The sequence below is a fragment of the Ziziphus jujuba genome, chromosome 8 (genome assembly GCF_031755915.1).
Source record: "Ziziphus jujuba cultivar Dongzao chromosome 8, ASM3175591v1".
Lineage (NCBI taxonomy): Eukaryota > Viridiplantae > Streptophyta > Magnoliopsida > Rosales > Rhamnaceae > Ziziphus > Ziziphus jujuba.
Genome location: NC_083386.1, coordinates 24,032,329 through 24,055,020, shown reverse-complemented (window position 1 = coordinate 24,055,020; position 22,692 = coordinate 24,032,329). Strand labels below are relative to the sequence as shown.

The following is a 22,692-nucleotide window of genomic DNA, read 5'->3' as shown; positions in this document are numbered from 1 at the left end:
ATTTGTAGTTTTTTAGGAATTTAAAGGGATAAATAAATATTTCTGTTTCCTTTTAATAAGATACTTGATTTAATAGTACTTCTAAAACCCACAATTAAAGGATGATGATAACTCAACGTGGAGTGCATATCTTAAACAGTTAATAATTTTGTTAACCAATACTTTCAGTTGTAAGATGTATAATAACATGTATGATCACTTTGTCAAATATGTACTTTTCAGGCTTCATGCATGAAAAAGACTACGGAGTGCCGAGTCACACACACACACAAACACACACACACACACACACACACACACACACACACACACGTATATGTATATATATATATATATATATATATACATACATACATATATTCCACCAATACATAATTCCCATGCTTAAATATAATCGTTTTGTCGACTTTGAATTTGAATTTTTTTGTTATAGAACTTAAAACTAAACTATGCTCTATATATATTTTCACCGAACGACTTTAAGTCTTTTCTAAACGTTTTTACTTTATTTGTGGGATTTACATTTTCTTTAAATGATAAGACTCAGGCCACTTTGGTGAATATTTTTAATTTTTTAAAAAATATTTAAAGTAATTTTAAAAATTGAAATATTAAATGATCTAATAAAAATAAAAAATAAGCTAGGCCCTTTTTTATTATTTTAGGTTTTTATTATTAAATGAAAATTAATGTCTTTAAATGCTATTGTAATTTTTCAAAAAAAATAACAACCCTAATTATCTTTTATTGGAATGTTTATCTATTGCATAAATCACTCTTATGCATAAAAATAAAATAAAATAAAAAAACTATCTCAGGCTCTCACCCCTTTAATTTCTTATCGTTTAAATCTTTATGACCATCTTCCATATCTTCCTATATGACTTCAATTTTATTCTTCTAAGATCACAATTTTTTTTTTTTTTGGATGAATACTAAGATCTCCATTTAAATATTGTCTATATGAACAACTTATTATAATTATTTTTTAATATTTTTATTGAAACTAATTATTTTAATGGATTCTTAATATTTTTGTAGTTTAAAGAAAAATATCTGTTTATATCAGATTTTATTGTTCATCAACTACTTAATATTTAAACCTGTATTGATTTTTGATTAATTTTATTATTTTTATATGAAAGTATATATCTGAACATGAAAAAATAAAAAATAAAAAAAATTGATGCTAACCTATAAAATAGGCCTAAGGCCACCAAAATTCCAGGAGGGGGAGAATTGTGAAGTCCAGCCGCACCACCACTGCACCGACAGTGTGAAGACTGCACAGCCACCATTTTTGACAATGGCCATTGCTGCACCGAAAATGGATTGCTCAACAATTGTGGGCTACTGTCAGAAGCTGTTGAAGATTGTGGCCATGCAACCGACCTTGTAAGCCTATAAATAGGCTCCATCCCGTTGTATGCAAGCCAAGCCAAGAGAGCAAGCTCAATATTATCCCAAGTGAGGAATATTGAGAGAAAACTCCGAGAGAGAGAGTGTTTAAGTTCCAGAGAGAGCTTGAGAGAAGAGTGAGCAATTCCAGAGAGAATTTGAGAGTGTAGAGAGAGGTTCCACGTGAGAATCCTCCATGAGAGAAGTTTTTATTTTTGTATTCTATTTCTAAGCGATTAATAGAATTCTTTTTATTTTTCTTCTCATATTTCTTCTCTAAAGTGGTCAGAGAACCACAACAAGTGGTATCAGAGCTCCAGGTCGAGAGCTTGGGTTCAAAATTTGAAGAAACAGAGCCACTGTTCTTCAGGTTGGTGTTTCGAAAAGTTGCTCAAATAATTAATTTGACAATACCAGGTGAAAGTACCCGACGAGACGAGAACAACGAAGTTCGCCGGAGAGAAACGCAGCGTCTCACGCGCCGCCTGAAGTTTTCTGCAACAGTTCACGCTCCTCACGCGCCGCACGCGCCGTCTGGAGGTTCAAGACGACCACGTCAGCGCACCCTGCCACGTCATCTGCCACGCCATCCGACACGTCGTCAGCCACGCATCCGACACGTCATCTGACACGTGTTGACATGTCAGCACAATCTGCCATGTCATCAGAAGTTTCTGAAATTACAGAACAGCCCCTGAACTATTGGAAATTACAGATTGATCCCTGTAGTTTCTGTATTTACAGGTTGACCCAGAAATTTTGTGAAATTACATTTTTGCCCTCAAATTTCTGGTAATTATATTTTGACCCCGGAAGAGTCAAGTCCACCATTTTCGGCCGTTCCGGACGCAACGGTTAACTCCGTTTTGCCAAATTCAGCTCCATTTTTGGTCAAGCCATAATGTTAATGGAAGAATCATCTTCGGGAGCTATGGTTAAGCTCACTGCCACAAATTATACACTTTGGAGACCTCGGATGGAAGATCTCCTCAATTGTAAGGATCTGTTTGATCCTATAGAAGCTAAAGGAGAAAACCCCGATCCCAGCAAAGAAGCAGAATGGAAGAAATTAAACAAGAAAACGATCGGTCAGATCAGGCAATGGATCGATCACAGTGTCTTTCATCATGTAGCAAAGGAAACGGATGCATATGCCCTCTGGACAAAATTGGAGGACATGTACCAGGCCAAGACTGCTCGGAACAAAGCCCTGTTGCTTAAGCGATTGGTAAATTTAAAATTACAGAATGGAACTTCTGTAGCCGAGCATACCAGTGAGTTCCAGAGCTTGGTAAATCAACTATCTGCTGTGAATTATCAACTAGGGGATGAGGATCAAGCCCTCCTACTTCTAAGCTCTCTTCCAGACAGTTGGGAGACATTGGTAGTCTCTCTCAGCAATTCGGCTCCGAATGGCAAACTTACTATGTCTATGGTTAAGGATGCCCTATTTAATGAAGAGGCCAGGAGAAAGGACATTGGCATGGATCAGTCACATGCCCTCGTCACAGAGAGAGGAAGACAGCAAAGAGGTAGTCGAGATAGAGGGAGAGGCAGGAGCAAGAGTAGAGGCAGATCTACAGACGGTAGAAAATCATCATATAAGTGCTATCATTGTGGCCTGGAGGGTCACATGAAGAAGAACTGCAGAAAGTTGTTGAGAGAGCAGAGACTCCAAGGTAATCAGCCGAAGAAGGATGGAGAGACACTAGTCACTGTTACAGGAGAAGTGGCGCTCTGCTCCACCGAAGAAGAGATATGCCTTCATATATCAACCCAAGATGTTGAGTGGGTAGTCGATACTGCAGCATCCTACCATGTCACTCCACACAGAGATTTCTTCAAAACGTACAAAGCAGGAGACTTTGGTACGGTAAAGATGGGAAATTCCAGTTTCGCAAAGATTATGGGAACTGGTGATATTCAGGTAAAAACGAATTCTGGTTGTACAATCACTTTGAAGGATGTCCGTCATGTTCCAGATCTTCGGCTTAATCTACTTTCGGGAGCAGCCTTAGACAAGCAAGGCTATGACAACTACTTCAGCAAAGGCACATGGAAAATGACGAAAGGTGCCATAGTTGTCGCCCGAGGACATATTTGTGGAACGCTGTACAAGACTCATGTGAAGATATGTGCAGATAGCCTCAATATTGCAGAAGGAGAGGCGTCTCAAAATCTGTGGCACCAGACACTCGGTCACATGAGTGAAAAAGGATTGTCCACTTTGGCAAGGAAGAAGCTTATCACTGTTTGCAAGGATGCTGCACTAGATCCTTGTAGTCACTGCTTATTTGGTAAGCAACATAGAGTCTCTTCAGTTCTTCTACATTGAGAAGATCAGAGTTGCTTAGTCTGGTGCACTCTGATGTTTGTGGTCCCATGGAGGTGGAATCATTAGGTGGCAACAAGTATTTCCTGACCTTCATTGATGATGCTTCTCGGAAGGTGTGGGTATATTTCTTGAAGACAAAGGACCAGGTATTGGATTACTTCAAACTGTTTCATACCATGGTAGAGCGTGAAACAGGAAAGAAGCTGAAATGTCTCCGCTCAGATAATGGAGGCGAGTATACTTCCAAGGAGTTCGATGCCTACTGCAGAAGACACGGCATTCGACATGAGAAGACGGTCCCTCGCACCCCACAACATAATGGAATAGCCGAAAGAATGAACCGAACCATTATGGAAAAGGTCAGAAGTATGATCAGTATGGCTAAGCTGCCAAAGCCATTCTGGGGAGAAACTATTCGTGCCGCCTGCTATTTAATCAACAGATCACCGTCAGTACCGTTGAATTTTGAAATTCCGGAGAAAATGTGGTCGGGTAAGATTCCCTCCTACTCTCATTTAAGAGTGTTTGGTTGTTTAGCTTATGTACATGTATCCAAGGAGCTCAGACAGAAGCTCGATGCAAGATCTACTCCATGCATCTTTATAGGATATGGAGATGAAGAATTCGGATACAGGTTATGGGACCCGAAAACAAAGAAGGTTATTAGAAGCAGGGATGTAGTATTCCATGAAAACCAGAAAATGGAAGACATTGAAAAGCCCAGAATGTCTCCTAATTGTAGTTCTAGTGCCGAGAATTTTTGTCCTAATCCAGCACCAGCACAAATAGCCACAGAGGATAATGAGGTGCATGAAGATATACCAGAAGCAGACCAGGAGGAAGAAGGGGATATTGAGCAGGGGGAGACTCAATCCTCTCAAGCAGCTGCAGGGCCATCACAGCGGTCAGATGATGGTACATCTCCTGAAACCAGTGGTTTACAAGTTCGGAGATCTGAGCGAGGCCGAATTCCATCAAAGAGATTTCCAGAATCTGAGTATATTCTGCTTACTGAAGAGGGGGAGCCAGAGAGTTTCCAGGAAGCTGTTTCTCATCAAGAGAAAGAAAAGTGGCTGCAAGCAATGCAAGATGAGATGGAATCCTTGCAGAAAAATCATACTTATGAGTTGGTTGAGCTTCCAACAGGAAAGAAGGCACTAAAGAATAAATGGGTGTTCAAGCTCAAGAAAGATGGCAGCGGAAAGGTGGTGAAACACAAAGCCCGATTGGTGGTCAAAGGATTTCTTCAGAAGAAAGGAATTGACTTTGATGAGATTTTTTCACCAGTGGTAAAAATGACTTCAATTCGAGTCATTTTTGGTTTAGTAGCAAGTCTAAACCTAGAGCTTGAACAAATGGATGTGAAGACAGCATTTCTTCACGGTGATTTACATGAAGAAATCTACATGGAGCAGCCAGAAGGATTTGAGGTTTCAGGAAAAGAAAACCTCGTATGCAAGCTGAAGAAGAGCTTGTATGGCCTCAAGCAAGCACCAAGACAATGGTACAAGAAGTTTGACTCGTTTATGGTGAGTCAAGGCTATAAAAGGACTGCAGCAGACCAGTGTGTTTATATTCAAAAATTTTCAGGTGGAAACTTCATTGCACTTTTGCTATATGTGGACGACATGTTGATCGTTGGACAAGATGCAATAAAGATTAGTCAGCTGAAGAAAGAATTGTCTAAGTCCTTTGATATGAAAGACTTAGGACCAGCTCAACAAATTTTGGGAATGCAAATAATCCGAGACAGGAAGAATAGAAGGTTATGGCTATCTCAAGAGAAGTATGTTGAACGGGTGATAAAGAGATTCAACATGGATAAAGCCAAACTGGTCAGCATTCCACTTGCAAATCATTTCAAGTTGAGTAAGAGATTGTGCCCCTCATCCAAAGAAGAGATAGAGGAGATGGCTTCAGTACCATATTCTTCAGCGGTAGGAAGTCTGATGTATGCAATGGTGTGTACCAGACCAGATATTGCTCATGCAGTAGGTGTTGTGAGCAGATTTCTTTCAAATCCTGGAAAGAAACACTGGGAAGCAGTTAAATGGATTCTCAGGTATCTTAAAGGTACATCGAAGCTGTGCTTGAGCTACGGGGGAGGTGATCCAATCTTAGAAAGCTATACAGATGCAGATATGGCCGGAGACCCTGATAATAGAAAGTCTACATCAGGTTATCTCTACACTTTTGCAGGGGGAGCTGTGTCATGGCAGTCAAGATTGCAGAAGTGTGTTGCTTTATCCACTACTGAAGCAGAGTACATTGCCGCAGCGGAAGCGGGTAAGGAAATGTTGTGGTTAAAGCGTTTTCTCACAGAATTGGGCATCAAGCAAGAAGACTACAAGATACATTGTGATAACCAAAGTGCCATGAATTTAAGCAAAAACTCAATGTATCATTCCCGTACAAAGCACATTGACATCTGCTATCATTGGATACGCGAAGTAATAGATCAACAGTTGCTGAAACTGATGAAGATCCACACAAAAGAGAATCCAGCAGATATGCTAACAAAAGTTGTTGCTCAAGAGAAGCTGAAGCTATGCAGAGACATAGCTGGAATAGATGGCAGATGACCATCGGTTTTAAATGCGGCTGGAGGGGGAGAATTGTGAAGTCCAGCCGCACCACCACTGCACCGACAGTGTGAAGACTGCACAACCACCATTTTTGACAATGGCCATTGCTGCACCGAAAATGGATTGCTCAACAATTGTGGGCTACTGTCAGAAGCTGTTGAAGATTGTGGCCATGCAACCGACCTTGTAAGCCTATAAATAGGCTCCATCCCGTTGTATGCAAGCCAAGCCAAGAGAGCAAGCTCAATATTATCCCAAGTGAGGAATATTGAGAGAAAACTCCGAGAGAGAGAGTGTTTAAGTTCCAGAGAGAGCTTGAGAGAAGAGTGAGCAATTCCAGAGAGAATTTGAGAGTGTAGAGAGAGGTTCCACGTGAGAATCCTCCATGAGAGAAGTTTTTATTTTTGTATTCTATTTCTAAGCGATTAATAGAATTCTTTTTATTTTTCTTCTCATATTTCTTCTCTAAAGTGGTCAGAGAACCACAACACGGCCATGTACACAATGTGTCTCTAGTATTTTTAATTTAATGAGAGGCGGTGAGAAATTAACGGAAGAAAATAAACTTTGTTAGTTTAATTAGAAGTTACATAAACACAAAATACAAATGAACGTGAGAAAGACGAAAAACCCTGTTGCAAAAAAAGCGCCACCTGTAGGATGAATGACAAAATTGTATCCATCAGGGGGATCAGCTGTATGATATCGAGTTTGATCAGCCTCCGGCGATGGTGCGTAAGCCTGAAAAAGTAATTCTTCCTCCTTCACATCTGATTAAAAATTATACTTTAATGTTTTTCCTTAACTGAAAAATTAATCGAGAATATAAAGTAGTAAATACTCAAAAAGATTGGTGTACCTGTTCTAGCAAATGTTAGCAACATACTGGGCAGTTTTCTAAACAAGCTACTTAAGGCATTTCATATTATTTGCATTTTTTTTTTCGTATGATAAAAACTTAAAAGATGATTACCTGATATGTAGGTAGGAGGAAGGTCAAATCCATAAGGAGTGTCAGCAATCTGATATTCAGGCGACATGTTATTCTGAAATTGTTCCTCATTCTTTACATCTGAATAAAACTAGAAAAAATAAATTGAGTACCGAACTACCAATTCTTTAATTAGAACTCAATTTATTATTATTATTATTATTATTTTTCCCTTTAATCTAGTTTTGATCCAGGAAGAGAAAGTCATCCAAATTGTATGTAAAAGAAGACAGACTTACAAAGCATATGAGCCTGGACATTAAGTAGTTCCCTTGATGCCACTGCTTGACCCAGAAAAAGAATAACAACGAAGAAAATTTCCCAAAGAATTGCAATCCTGTTAGAAGCCATTTCCTTTCTTTAATTAATAGCCAGTACTGCATGTATATATTCTGTATTCAGTGTTGATATATAGACAAAACAGTAGCTTTTTATTTTTTTTATTTTTTGGGTATGGTCCACTAAAGTTATTACTACACTCGCTTTCAAACAAAAACTAGGACAAGTTAATGAGTTTACTAGCGGGACAAAGTTAGCCATCTTTTAGGAAAAAAAGTTAATATGTTGTGTGTGATGTGATGCAAAAGACCAGTTATATACATATATAAAATGGAATAGTAAATGAATAAATACCAAAATAGATGAATAAATGTTTTATTTTGATGCTGTATGCACATGTGCGTAACTAATATAGCTCGTTGACTTTTACATAGTGCATGAATATTTGTAGTGTCACGGTGTAGGGAATTTCATCTCCTAAAAAAGTTTGAAGATAATTTGGAACTCAGGTCTGTTGAGATAGTTAGCAAAACTTTTGCTCTAAATTTTACTGCAAAATTAATAGGATAATCGGAAGAAAATCAAAATTGACCTGCGGAAACGAAAGAGATGGAAAAGACAATAATCGACTGAAAGGCAAAATTTGACGATGCTATTCTTCTTTAATGCCGTTGGCTTTGCCTTTTTTAAAATGATGCGTCAGATTTTAATTGGGGAGACAAATATTGGGATATTAAACAGAGGGAGAAAATCTTGCATACCACTGTAACTGTTATTTATAAATTTGGGCAATGCTGTTGATTATTATAATAACCTTTCATACATTGAAATTTCAAGCCACCTCCCAAGGAAGTTTGACTTATTTAATAATTGTTTTGGGTCTACGTAAGCGTATGGTTGATATAATTTGAAATTTCTACCTCACTGGCTAAAGAAGCAAAAACAAAAATTTTATTATTATTATTATTATTATTATTGTATTTCTCCGTTAACTAAATTATAAGTATCTCTTATAAAGATACTAGATTGTCAATTTGATTTGTATTAGACTTAATACAACCCCTATATGTAAGCTTATTAATAGGGAGGAAAGAAATTGGTCTCACACTACTAAACAATGCAAGCAAACAACAATTCAACACACATATAAAGAATTTTCAGTCATCAAAACTTTGGTCTCACACTACTAAACAATGCAAGCAAACAACAATTCAACACACATATAAAGAATTTTCAGTCATCAAAACTTAAATGCCAGGTTAAATCACCGTCTATGGATCCCAATACATCTATAGATAGTAGGAAATGGGTCTAATAATGTATATTAAACTTATTTTCATATAGTTTCAACCGAATTTATATACTGTCTGGGTGGATTTTACAAGTTATCATATTCCTTTTAAGTTTCAGCACCTCCCCTAGTTTGGTGAGAGCTCACCTTGCAATTTGTTGAAACTGGACCCGATCAATATAAGTAAGGTTGGGATACACAAAACATTCTTGATCTATATATCTTGTAATTGGACTGGTAAAATGGTAGGAGAATCCAATGATCTTGACAAGCTTTCCATCTTTATAAACCTGTGGAGGCAAATGACCCGTGAAGTTGTTATTGGCTAGATGCAAAACAACCAAAGATGAAAATCTCCTAGTTCTGTTGGTAAAATTTGATAAGTAATTATTGTTTAGATCGACCTAATTTATACAGCTTGCTCAAAGTTACTTAGTTGGGATTTATCTGTCCGGCAGCATAAAGATTGCGCTGCATTCAAATGAAGACTTAAGAAAGTCCTACATAAATTGCTTACGGCTTACACCTTTTATTAGTATATGATCTTAGGATTCCAAAATCAATTTGGCTGGCGTTTTTGCAAGAGGTTTTTTGATGGCTTGTTACAAATGGTATCAAATATATAACATGATGAATAACCAAATTTAATTTGGATGTATTATTTATTTATGCCTCTCCTTTTGGTATACGTTCCTTATTCACTTTGGACTCTGTTTTCCCTGCAGAAATTATTTTAGCCAGTGTATGGATCATAAAACTCACAAAAGAATAAGATAATGATCATTAAATAAAAATTCTGATATTTCCTATAAAAATTTAAATTAATGAACTGTTTATTTTTCTGTTAATTTTCTTTACAATTTCCCTTTTTTTTTGTAGATTCTTTGTTCCAAATTCCATGGATGTGTTATTGTTTGGAAGTAAGGTGGGCGTTGTTAGGAGGAGGTAGGAGGCATGTACTATATCCAATGAATTTTGAAAGAAAACGTTGATAGTAGTAGTAGTAGTAGTAGTTGTTGTTATTATTATTCTTTTTGGCGATTAATTATGTGTAGCTTGTTTATTATATGTTAACATTCCTCTTTATTTTTGGTTTTTAAAGTATTAAGTCCTTCTAATAGGTGGTAGTATCAATTGAACTTTGGTGTTTAGAATTTTAGATTGGGAAACTATATTGTATAAATTAATATTGTTTCAAAAAACTTCAAATTAGTAGGAAGTAGAGTTTAATATGTATAATCCTCTGTGTGAAGAGTATTTAATTTCTTGAAAACCAACGATCTAAATTTCAACGTTCAGCATTTGTGTCTTTGCCTTTTAGTCGACAAGGGCATTTAATTCAATTTTGTATACACAGAATCAAGTCCTTGTTCAACGAACCAACTTGAACACATCATGCTTTCTCTATTTAGCAATAAAATTTAATGTAAGAAGTTTCCATCCCGTCAACCAATTCAATTACCTTTTCCATTGACAAATAAATGACAAGTGTCTCTGTCATCTAGTTAAACAATGGAATTTTCTGCATGTTCACTCCCATGGAAAGAACAAGAGAGAAAATTAATCTGGAAGTTCATGAAAATTTCTATCCATATTTCCACCACAAATTTTGTTTAGACTTTGAATTGAATTTCTGTAACTTCAACAAAATCTTTTGAAATATTTAAAATTGTCCATAGGAATTAAATATTTATATATGGGCAATCTCTTTTCAAGACATCGTGATGAGAAAATCATAGAACTCTATTATTAGTCCTTGGGTGATTAAGCTGACTTGCTTATTTTGGTTCCATAGTCCTACAATCAGAAAAGGACAGGGAGGGCCCTGCTTCGAGAATTTAGATATCTCAACCTATGCCCTGTTGAGACTTCTTCCTTTTCAGTTGATTCATATTCCTTAGTGGGTCAGGTACATTAAAAGATCAAAGGCACAGTCAAACTTTAAAAGCTAAAGTCTTACGAAGGCAAAGTAAACTTTGTTTGAGCTCATGTAGATTACAAAAATAATTTTACATCTTGAGTAATTGAAGTTTGGATAGAAAAACTATCAAGATATCTTGATAAAATAATTTTCCTATATATATATAAATATATATAGATATTATTTCACAAATTTTAAAAGTTTTAATAAAATTTTAATAAAACGCATATCATTTTAAAATCCATATATAGGATTTACCAGTTTTACATTGTACAAAATAATGACAAATTTGATAAATAATAATATTACAAATGAGACTTTGGAAGCGAAAGATGCACCGATTGATGCTCTTCCAGCCCAGCTGCTGCTTATTGAGCTCAAAGTGGATGAGAGAGAGGCTTTTCCTTTTCACAATTACAGTTCACTGCGCCCTTTCTTCCTTGTTTCAAAGCGAAACAACATGAATTTAAATTACCTAGGCGGTTAGGGGCAAATGGTCATTACCAATTAGTACAACTAAATAAAAAATATACCTTTTTTTTGTTTGTTTTTTTTTTGGGTAATGAAATAAAGACTATACTTCCTTTCCCCTCCTTAAAACGCAGATAAAATCAACAGCTTTGAGAAATTGTTTTTTAAATTATTTGGCACATTGAACTCTGCATGATTCTTCAAAGAAGTATGGTATTTCAATTCAAAAAGACCTCATAAAAGCAAATGCTAATTACGTACACATAAATATCGAATGAAATACATAAAACAAAAGTGACAATATTATAACTAATAATCATGGAAACCTCACATAACTTCTTCTTCTTGTTTATTTATTTATTTATTTTATTGTTAAAACCGTACAGATCTAGTTTAGAACTTACGAAGATCACTCATAAAGAAATGCATAATAGGCTAGTCATCAGGACCATGCATTTCAAGAAGCTTAGAAACAGTTCGCATGGTAGGACGAGATTGTGGACTAGCAGCCAAACATGAGATGGCTAGTTTCACAATCGAACTTAATTTATCACAAAGGCTTTGAGTTTCAGGAGGTGAGAGACGAGGATCCATTAATAAATCTTCATCTTCGATACTGCTTTCATCACCGGCAGATGATTGTAGAGAGCGAATGAGCTCACCCGGGTGCTTTCCCATAATCACTTCAAGTGCCAGAACCCCAAACCCATAAACGTCACATTTTTCTGTCACTACCATCGTATAAGCTAGCTCTGCAACAAAATATATTTCAAATTTCAATCAATTATTGAAAAAACGATTAATTAATCATGCTTTTGGAATCAAAAGCGCATATATTATATTTATATGTACCTGGGGCCATGTAACCAAAGGTACCGGCAACTTCAGTCCAGTTTGATGAGTCAGGGTTCAAAAACCTTGCAGTGCCAAAATCCGAAACATGAGCCTGAAGTTCTGAGTCCAACAATATGTTTTTGCTTGATATGTCTCTGTGAATTATAGGTGGTACATGATCATGATGCATATAAGATAAAGCATGTGCTATGCCTTGCACTACTCTGATCCTTTTCACCCAATCCAACTCCTCTGCGCCCTTTTCGCTTCTCAACATATCTGCTAGACTTCCTCTTTCAATGAATTCATAGACCAAAAATGTGTGCACTCCTTGACAACAGAATCCATAGAGTTTCACAATGTTTCTATGCTTGATTTCTGTCAGAGCTGCTACCTCATTTCCAAAATATTTTATATTCTCCAATGCGTCTGAGTCGTTGATGGCCTGAAAATTAAGTTTCTTTATTGCTAATATATCATAGCCCGGAATATCCGCTCTGTATACTTTCCCAGACACTCCAACCCCAACGCAATACATGTCGTCGAAGTTCTTGGTAGCTTCAAGAATGTCTTCGTACACTACTCTTCCATCAAAGTACCATATTGAAAATGGATTTTCTCCTCTCCTGGTCCGTTCAGCTTTCATCGAATTTGTTGATGATTTCTTTTTCCAAAGAAAGGCTAAAATCCCAACGAACATGGCTGAAATTAAAAATGACCCGACTAAAGAAGAAACAACAATAATTTCAATTTTGTGATTCTTTTTCCGGCCATCATTTCGATCTGTCAATGTGGTGTTGCCGCACGGCGACAGACCTTTGATATTTCCACATAAAGCTTTGTTGTTGCTGAGTGCCTCTGGCGGAGCTGACTGAAAGATTTTAATATCAGGAACAGGGCCCTCCAAAAGGTTGTTAGAGAGGTTGATATCCGATAAGCTCACCATGTATTTGAATGAATCAGGGACTGAACCAGTGAGATTATTGTGGGAGAGATTCAATGTCTCCAAACTTGTAAGTCTTCCAAGCTGGGGTGGTATTGCTCCGCCAAGTGAATTGTAACTGAAATCTAGTAACTCTTGTAAGGCCAGCAGGTCACCTATTTGATGTGGGATTGGGCCTTTCAACAGATTCTTGCTCAAAGACAATTTTCTCAGCCTGGAGCAGTCCCCTATTTGATCAGGAATTGGCCCGCTTAGCATGTTCATAGAGAGCTCTAAGGTTTCCAAATTGGGTAATGCCCCAATTCCAACAGGTAATCTGCCTGAAAGCCGGTTATCTTGTAGCCTTAATGAGGACAATTTGAATAAATTTCCAATATTTTCTGGTATCTCACCAATCAACTGATTGTGAGAAAGATCAAGCTTCACCAATTGGCTTGAGTGAACAATCTGGGTTGGGATTTTTCCACTTATCATATTTCCAGATATCTGCAGTACTTCTAATTTCTTGCACTCTCCCCAGTTCCGCGAGAGCTCGCCTTCCAAGTTGTTGAAGCTCAAATCGATATAAGTAAGGTTGGGATACACACCAAAGTCTTGGTCTATATATCCTGTGAGCTGGTTATATTCAAGCCTTGCTCTGTATAAGCTTGGGCAGTTTTTCAGGCTTACTGGGATTGGACCTGTGAAATGGTTGAAGGCTGTACTGAAGTTGACAAGCTTTCCGTCTCTACAAACTTGTGGTGGTAAATGCCCGGTGAAGTTATTGTAGGCCAGATGGAGAACAGTAATCGATGAAACGCTTTCTAGTTTTGTAGGTAAAGCACCTGAAAACTGGTTATACATTAAACGCACATCTGATAAGTTTCTCAAAGCTACTAAGGTTGATGGAACTTGCCCGGATAGCTGATTATTGGCGAGACGAAGAGCGTGCAAATGACTCAAATTACCCAAAGAAGGAGGAATTGGACCTGTGAATTTATTTCCGTCCAAAACCAGTGTAATCAGGAACTTCAAATTTCCTATCTCTTCAGGGATTTCTCCACCAAGTTGATTATCCTGGAGTAGTAGGTAATTGAGACTTAGAAGTCCAGTTTTGGGTTGACTTGACTCATAAGGAAACAATCGGCGGTCCAATATTCCCGTGATGTTGTTTCGGGAAATGTCAAGCTGAAAAACCTTAGTAAGGTTTGCAAGAGAAAGAGGCAGAGATCCATTGAAAGCATTTGAAGAAAGATCAAGCCATTGGAGATTGGAAATCATGCCAATATTGGATGGTATGGTACCTCTGAGATTGTTTCTTCTGAGATCGAGCCGAAGAAGGTGTGGAAAGGAAGAAAAATCGAAGTTTTGAAGGGTGCCATTTATGTCTCTGCCAAAAAGTTCTATTTGGGTTACGGTTCCAGCATTGTTACAGGTTATTCCATACCATTTGCAAGGACTTTGAGGTGTGGAATTGGTATGCGATATTGGAAACAACCATGACTAAAAAACTGATTGGTTTTGAAGGCTATTTTTCCACTTGAGTAGAGCTTCAGCTTCTTTATTTGATGCTGGATGATCAGCTTTGCAGAAAGATAGCAAAACCACCAAACCAAGAATTGCTGCCAATGAGACATATTCTTGTAGGCTAGACATGGCTCGAAAATATGGAGACCCTTTTTACTAGCTTGATCATTGGCCTTTATATACATAAATACATGTACCTATAGCCATGTCTGTCAACTGACTTGAAAAAACCACTCCAGTTGGATGGGAAAAAAAATGTTTGTAAAATGTAAAATGGATGTCCAAAAGATGAGAGAAACAAGGTAAATAAAAATTTATAGATGGACTTGTACCAACCACTTGAAAATTGAGAACCATTTAAAATATGCAATAACTAAAAATGTGAATATCATTGGTCTTTATATCTACGTACGTATATATATATATATATATATATAGCCAAGTTTGTAAACTGACTTGGAAAAAATATATCTTAAAAGTAAAATGGATGTCCAGTAGAGTAAACAAAATTAAATTTATAGATACATTTAATTACACTAACCACATGAGAAGTACAAGTTAAAATCTACAGGAATGTGGTGGGGAATTAACAATTTTGATGTTAATATAATTAAGAATGCATATCTCATATTGATGTTATCGGTTGTTGAAAGTCAAGTCTCAAAGCTAGCTGGGTGTAATTTACTCCATCAACATCAAGAAAGATTCAGCTAAAGTTGGCCCTGTTTGTTAGTGGATTTCAAGGGGAATAAAAAAATATCCAGGACCAATTCTTTCCATTCAAAATTCCACCTCATATTAGTCCATCCCATTTTTCTCTTAAAGGGTTTTAGCTGTATGCCACTACTCATGCAAGATTAAATTTTCTCTTAAAGGGTTGTGGCTGGGTGTAATTTACTCCATTAACATTAAGAAAGACTTAGCTAAAGTTGGCCCTGTTTGGTAGTGGACTTCAAGGGAAAAAAAAGAAAAGAAAAAAAGTCCAGGACCAATTCTTTCCATTCAAAATTCCACCTCGTGTTAGTCCATCCCATTTTTCTCTTAAAGGGTTTTACCTGTATGCCACTACTCATGCAAGATTAAAATTTTGAATCTCAACATTGAGAATGGATATACATACATACATATATATATATATATATAAGAAGAATTTTACAATTAGGATATTCTACTTGATAAGTCATGTAATTAATTTTGATTGCCACAAAAATAAATTATCAATCAAATTTTTGAAAAAATCAATTAACTTTATATAAATAAGTACTGGTGGATCTAATGCAAATTTGGTGAGTTGTTATTTTCTTGCTATATTTAAAAACAATCAAAATATATTTAAATAAGATGACATTACTTAGATGATATGTTTTGCCAAATAAAACATCCTTATTATAATGTCCTTACCACATATTTACCATATATATATATATATATGGTATATGGCCGTTAATTATATTAAGGAAAGGAAATGGCTTCTAATAAGATTTCAATATTCTTTGGAAATTATTCTTTGCTGTTATTCTTCTTCTAGGCTTGGCAGCACCAAGAGAACTGCTTAATGTTCATACTCGTATACTTTGTATGTCTGCCTAAATGTGAAAATTTGTGGACTATTACCCCATAATTTATAGTGCCGGTCAAGCAACGCAACTATACGGACCACATATTTTAAATAATGTGTGGCTCCTACTACACTGAAACTTTGTGCGAAACTATTGGCATCTCAAAGCCCATTATTCAACAAGAGAGGAAGGATATTCCATTTAAAAATAATAACAATAATAATAATAATAAAGGAGAAAATTTGAGGTTCTGTCCTTTTTGCTGAGATCACTTTTAGATTAGAAATTTTAAGACACAAAAACAAACATGGTAGTTAAAAATAATCCTCACTCAGCTGGGTGGTCCAACAATGATAAACAACCATCGTAGCATATTAGATGGTAGTATTTGATTTGAGCTTGACCATAGAGAGCTAGTTGTCATTTAAATTGTTGACAAATTGGAAAAAGGGATTTAATCATCAAACTTTGAAGTCATAATTTAAAGCTAATCATTAGTGATCATTACAATTGAATTGTTCTAAAAAGAAAATTAAAAGCATTTTCAATTTGGATTGCTGCTTAAATATATGGTGTAAAAATTGATATTATCTAAATTTAAGTGGTATAAATTTACGAATACAGAATATCATTTATGGTTATTTATTGATATATATTTTATTAATAATGCTAGAGTTATCAAAATATTTATTGAATTTATTAATCAAATGATATGGTACATGATGTAGCAATATTTAATTGTATTATTTTGTAATTCATTTTTTTATTTAAAAATAGGTTATATGAATATGCCAACTAATAATATCGTAACAGATATTATTTGGTAAATAATTTGATAAATAATTTGAAATTGTAGCATTACCGATATTTTATTTATTTTTTATTATTTGTTGAAAAAATTGACATTTTAAGATAAAATTATTTTTAAAGAAACTTTATAATGTTTGATAGATCGTCCGTAAGGAAAGGGTTAACTAGATACTGTTTATTTTTTCTTTTTCTTTTTTTCTTTTAACATTAGCTTGGCATATTGTCTAGACAAATTCATTGGAGATTTTTTTACTAGCTGTTTATTTTTCTGATATGATAAAAAACTGAGCAATAGACAAAGTTATTAGAAACACTTTAAGAGCATCTCCGATTATTCTGTCTACTGCTAAATTATTTTTGCAACATCAAAAAAATAGATAGCTGTTTAAAAAAAAAAAAAAAAAAAAACTCTCCAATATGTTTCTATCAAATTGATGTATAAAATAAAATAAAAAAAAAGAAAAAAAAGAAAAAGATAATGTCAAGATGACCTCTACTTTTATAGAGTCTATTAAAATATATTGAAACTTTTTAAAAAGCAATTTTTTTAAAAAAATCAATTATTTCAAAAATAAAAAATTAAATTAATAACTATATATAATTTTTGTACATATTAATAATTTTAAAATTGATTGTGCGTTAATATTACATAAATTTAAACGATATGTATTTTTATACTACATAAATAATAATCCACGTTCAGCATTACTGAAAGATGCTCTGTTTGAGATCCGGATCATCTCTTCTTAGATGTCTCTCACAAATCAATCAATGCCACATCATTTAAAATTGATTCCCTTTTTTTCCTGTCAGTTTCTTCCGTTCCCTTTATTTATTTATTTTTATTTTTTAATTGGGTTAAGAAGTTTCTTCGTTATCTCTTTTTTTCTTTGAATGTCCCCAGTTCCTCTTATCAACAACAAATAGAAGAGATTGACCCAAAAAAAGACAGGTGGAAGAGTATTATCAGAAGAACAACAGATAGAAGAGATTCAGATTTATTTATTTATTTTAAATACAATGAAGAGAACAGCCAATGGCATGGCTGATTGTTATCAAGCCAGGGACTCTCATTTTTTTGTGGAACTTTATCATTCCCGTGATGCAAATAAAAGTTGGTAGGCTCTTTTGTATATATTGACCGATCATAATGATGCTTTTGAGTTTAATATAATATACAGAGTGAATAAGGAACACCACCAAGTTTTTTAATTCTTTTTTTGAGAGATATAAATGCTCATGAGATTTGCTTTTCATATGCAATGGATAAAAAGTAAGAATCGGAATTTAATCTTGAGTGGCATAAAGAATGGGTTGAGTGATGGCCAACGATGATTTTGAAAGCAAATTGCAAAAAGAGAAAACGAAATAGAAATTAACGTCAGTTTCCTTTCTAAATGACATGTTACAATCTCATTGGAGGGACATGTACGGGGACAGCAAATCTTGATTCCCCTAATTGTCATTCATTGAACTAATTTTCTTTGTTTGCTTGCGAAAATAAACTAAAATTTTCCAACGAAGAAAATTGTCCAAATTTTACATGAAGAAAAAGAATACAATTAATTAATGGCTGTATTGTCTCCGTCCAATTAATTAGCTCATTAATTTCTCTAAATGTTCTTTGTAAAGGTGCAGGTTCTACACAGTTGATATTTGGATTGTGTATGAAAATAGGATTTACAACATGGCTTTAAAAAAAAAAAAAAAAAAAAAAGAACAAGAAAAAGGAAGAAAATGAATACAATTAATTAATGGCTGTATTATCTCCGTCCAATTAGCTCATTAATTTCTCTAAATTTTCTTCGTAAAGATACAGGTTTTATACAATTGATATTTGGATTGTGTATAAAAATAGGATTCACAACATGGCTAAAAATATAAAAAATAAATAAAAAAACTCTAAAGATGGCTTTGAACAAAGATGTTAGTTATTAAGGAATTCGTCATGGTAGTCATTCTTCTGTTGGCCTTTGCAGTGGCATCAAGGTTTCAGACAATTGATATTTGGATTGTGTATAAAAATAGGATTTATAACATGGCTTTTATTTAAAAAAAAAAGAAAAAAAAAAAAAAACTCTAAAGATGGCTTTGAACAAGATGATAGTTATTAAGGAATTAGTCGTGGTTGTCATTCTTCCGTTGGCCTTTGCCGTGGATCAGTTCCCGGAACTGATCATAGATGTCCAGAATCGATCGTATGCCTTTTCACTGTAAGTAATTAAATACGAGATAAAGCTTTGACAACGAACAACGGCAATATTGTTTATCTGGTTAATCATTTTTATTTTTTAATCCTTATTAAATTGAAAAAGAAACTTCTCAACTTACTAATACTCGTGTGAATTAGATGTGAAGAATGAGGAATTACAACATTCAGCCCCATTTGAAATTAAAAGCGCTGATCACGTCCCTTACGGGTACAATTTAGGCATTCCTCAGCCTAATAATAAGTATGACAGTAATTTATTATATATTCTATTATATACATAATAAGTCAGCTTCTCCCCAAACCTCTTGATGGATAGATTTTCATCATCATCTTACTTATAGTATTTGGATTTCTTTAGGAATTGAAATTTAAATATGCATTTAAGATTTATATGAGTTTGATAAAGTTCACAATTATTCTTCTAGAATTTTAATATTTTATTAGATTTATATAAAATTCAAATCTCAGATTTTGAAAAGATCTAATTTTGATAAATAAGGTTATGATAGAAAATTCATCCAAATATTCTAGTGAGAGACTAATTATATATATATATATATACATGTATGTATATACATATATATTAGTTTTGATTTATTAGGAACATAATTTTGATCTCGTATCTAAGGAAGTGAAAAGTTTTAAAGTTTCTACTTGCTCAATTAAGATTATAATTTTAATTCATTAATTAAGATGGCATTTGATAAGTTATCATGTGCCCAAAGGAAAAGCTCCTAACAAATCAGCTCTCTCTTTATATATATATATTTAATTGCAATTTAGCACCTTTTAGGTTAAAAAAATTATATTCTACATTAAGTATAAAACATTGCAATTTCAGCTCACATAATTTTTTGCAAAAAGGCGGTTAATGTGGGATCTAAATTAAAAGCACTAAACTGCAAATTTACATAACTTAAAAGATCTGAATTGCCACAAATTTGACCAAATTGAATTGTAACATTGGTAAAGTGAGACAAAATGTTAACTTCCCTTTGTTAAAAAACTCAAATTTGTTCAAAATGCACTAAATTGGAATTTAAAAGGCTTAAAATGCAACATTTTAAATATTCTCCTAAACTAAAAGCATACTCAATTGCAATCAATCCAAAGAATAAAAACAAAATGTCGACGGTCGTGGCTTGAAATTTCCATTTATAACAAAGAAAAGAGATTACAAGAACTGGCAACTCTAATTTGTCTTATGACTTCCTTGTCATTTTGCGTCAAGACTTATTAGAATAGTCTGCAATACGTTCTTCTCTATTTAATGTTGCATTGCTTGACAGGGCGGAGGTAATACGTGAAGTCTACTACTTTGAAAATTCATATCACTATTGTAGAAAATACCATAATATGTTGCCCATTTCCCCCCTAATTTGCCCAAGTTTTCTTTGAAAACGAGTAATATGATCAACCACGACCAACGAAAAATACTTTGAAAGGGGGGGGGAAAAAAAAAAAAGGACTAATTTTTTGTTATATATAAACACTGGATATAGTATTCATCAAGGCAGCATATGGCTAATTAAGGAAATGGCTTCTAAAAAGATTTCAATTATTTGGGAAGTTTTCCTAGTTGTTACTCTTTTGATGAGCTTGGCAGTGGCATCAAGGGAACCTCTTAATGTTCAGACTCGTATGCTTTGTAAGTCTACATTCTCTTATGCATAAATATGATCACTTAAGAAAGTAATTTTTAATCAACCATATAAATAGAAAGTAATTTTTAATCAACCATATAAATAGATAATGGAAAGTTTGATGACTTTTACTTCGTTAATCAAACTAGATTGTGATGAACAATATGCTATGGTCTTATTGATGTAATTAATTAATTGATGTTTTTCAGCGAAAGAAAAAAGTCCTAAAAGAAATAATAAGTCTATTTATTTTTCTTATTTAAATCAGATGTAAAGAATGAGGAACAACTTCAGCATAACATGCTGTCGCCTCAATATCAGAGGGCTTATGCTCCTAATGGTTTTAGCATTCCTCCTACCTACATATCAGGTGATCCTTTAATTTTTACCATGCACAAAAATTAAATAAAATAAAAGAAAATAAACAAGAGGAAGAAAATAAACAAAAACTACAACTGTAATATAAATTGTTTAAATTTAAAATATCTTATTTTATAAAAATGCCCGGTTTATGGCTAAATTGCTAGACTAATATTCTTCATTGATTTCTGAATTCAGAAAAAGAAATTACTGCTAATATTTTGTTAAGTCAGATGTGAAGAAGGAGGAACTACTTCAGTCTATGGCTTTGTCGCCTGATCAATATCATACAACTGATGCCCCTTCCGGTCACAATTTTGCCATGCCTCCTACGTATGTGAATTAAGAAGCTTAATTCTTGTTTTCATTAGATATGCATGAAGAGAAATATAATTCTGTGCGTCTATAAGTTAATTAATTGCCAATAATTAATGTAGCTTATAAGTTAACAGACAAATACATATATATATATATATATATTAATTAATTTGTTGACTATAATCAGGCATGCAACATTTATAGTTAATCAAATGATTACATGATGTACACAATAAGGAAAACGTTTTTTAATAAAATAAAAAATGATGACTAAAGTAATTAATATGTTAATTTGGTTACAATCTATGGCTAATAAATATAAATTTAGACATATATATAAATATTTTTGTGACAAAAAAGCAATTCATTAATTTTCCTCATCCTTTTTTTTTTTTTTTTTTTTAAGAAATCTTATTTTCCTTAGTTTTTTACATATTTTGTTCGGACTGCTAGCTCTTTTGCTAATAAACATTATATGGTTCCTTTAATCCATTTTCAGAATGAGGTAATTGAAGGCAATCAGGGTCAAGCTCGAAATCCAAGTGCCATAGATGCTGCTCTTGTCTATGATCAAATTTGTTGCTATTATTGGGATCACAAGTTGAGGATTATTTTTAGACTGATGCTAAAGTTACCAACTAGTTTATTAAAATATTTACCAATATAATGTGACATTTTTATGTTTTTATTTATTGATTGAAATTATATATATATAATTCAAATATAGATAATTGAAAATCTCTTAAAAGAGTGTAATTAAATATAAATCAATAATATAATATAATATAATCACACTTATAATTTGATAAATTTATTAGTAGATTTATTGGTACCTTTAAAACGTTACTCTTATTTTTAAGAACCAATGTTTTTGTATCTTATATACATATATATATATATATATATATATATATATATATATATATGTATATATATAATTCTTAATTTAAATCTGATCTGTAAAACATAATATGTCTTACTAGACAGGGCATCTTTCTTCCTCTCTCTATCTTTATTTTTTTTTTTTTCAAATTTATTTATTAGAAAAACAAAGAAAATATATACTCATGGAAGATTCGCTCTTCTTCTCTTGTCAATCTATGGGCTTGAGATGCATAATCTAAAAACAATTAAATTTAAGTTGAACATTGCATAAGCCCACTACAATGTAATCCAAGGGGGCCTTAGGCCCGCCAGAATGATGTTTACCATCTTCTGTTTTCGATAGTTGCTTCT

The 22,692-nt window shown here is 33.9% G+C and overlaps 2 protein-coding genes and 1 pseudogene across 2 annotated transcripts; 1 reads left to right on the top strand and 2 right to left on the bottom strand.

The window, feature by feature from the left end:
* Positions 1-6,864: 6,864 nt before the first annotated feature.
* On the bottom strand, positions 6,865-7,660 carry LOC107414201 (uncharacterized). The gene is made up of 3 exons (XM_048469399.2): positions 7,549-7,660; positions 7,292-7,390; positions 6,865-7,088 (listed from the first exon to the last, which is right to left on the bottom strand). Exons 1-3 carry the CDS (start codon positions 7,658-7,660, stop codon positions 6,898-6,900), a joined length of 402 nt encoding a protein of 133 aa, XP_048325356.2. The 3' UTR covers positions 6,865-6,897.
* A 3,795-nt stretch (positions 7,661-11,455) lies between these two features.
* On the bottom strand, positions 11,456-14,926 carry LOC107414200 (MDIS1-interacting receptor like kinase 2-like; annotated as a pseudogene).
* A 5,717-nt stretch (positions 14,927-20,643) lies between these two features.
* Positions 20,644-22,137, top strand: LOC125421653 (uncharacterized). Its single transcript, XM_048470943.2, has 4 exons — positions 20,644-20,783; positions 21,047-21,148; positions 21,372-21,471; positions 21,956-22,137. Exons 1-4 carry the CDS (start codon positions 20,672-20,674, stop codon positions 21,963-21,965), a joined length of 324 nt encoding a protein of 107 aa, XP_048326900.2. The 5' UTR covers positions 20,644-20,671; the 3' UTR covers positions 21,966-22,137.
* The last annotated feature ends 555 nt before the right edge of the window (positions 22,138-22,692 follow it).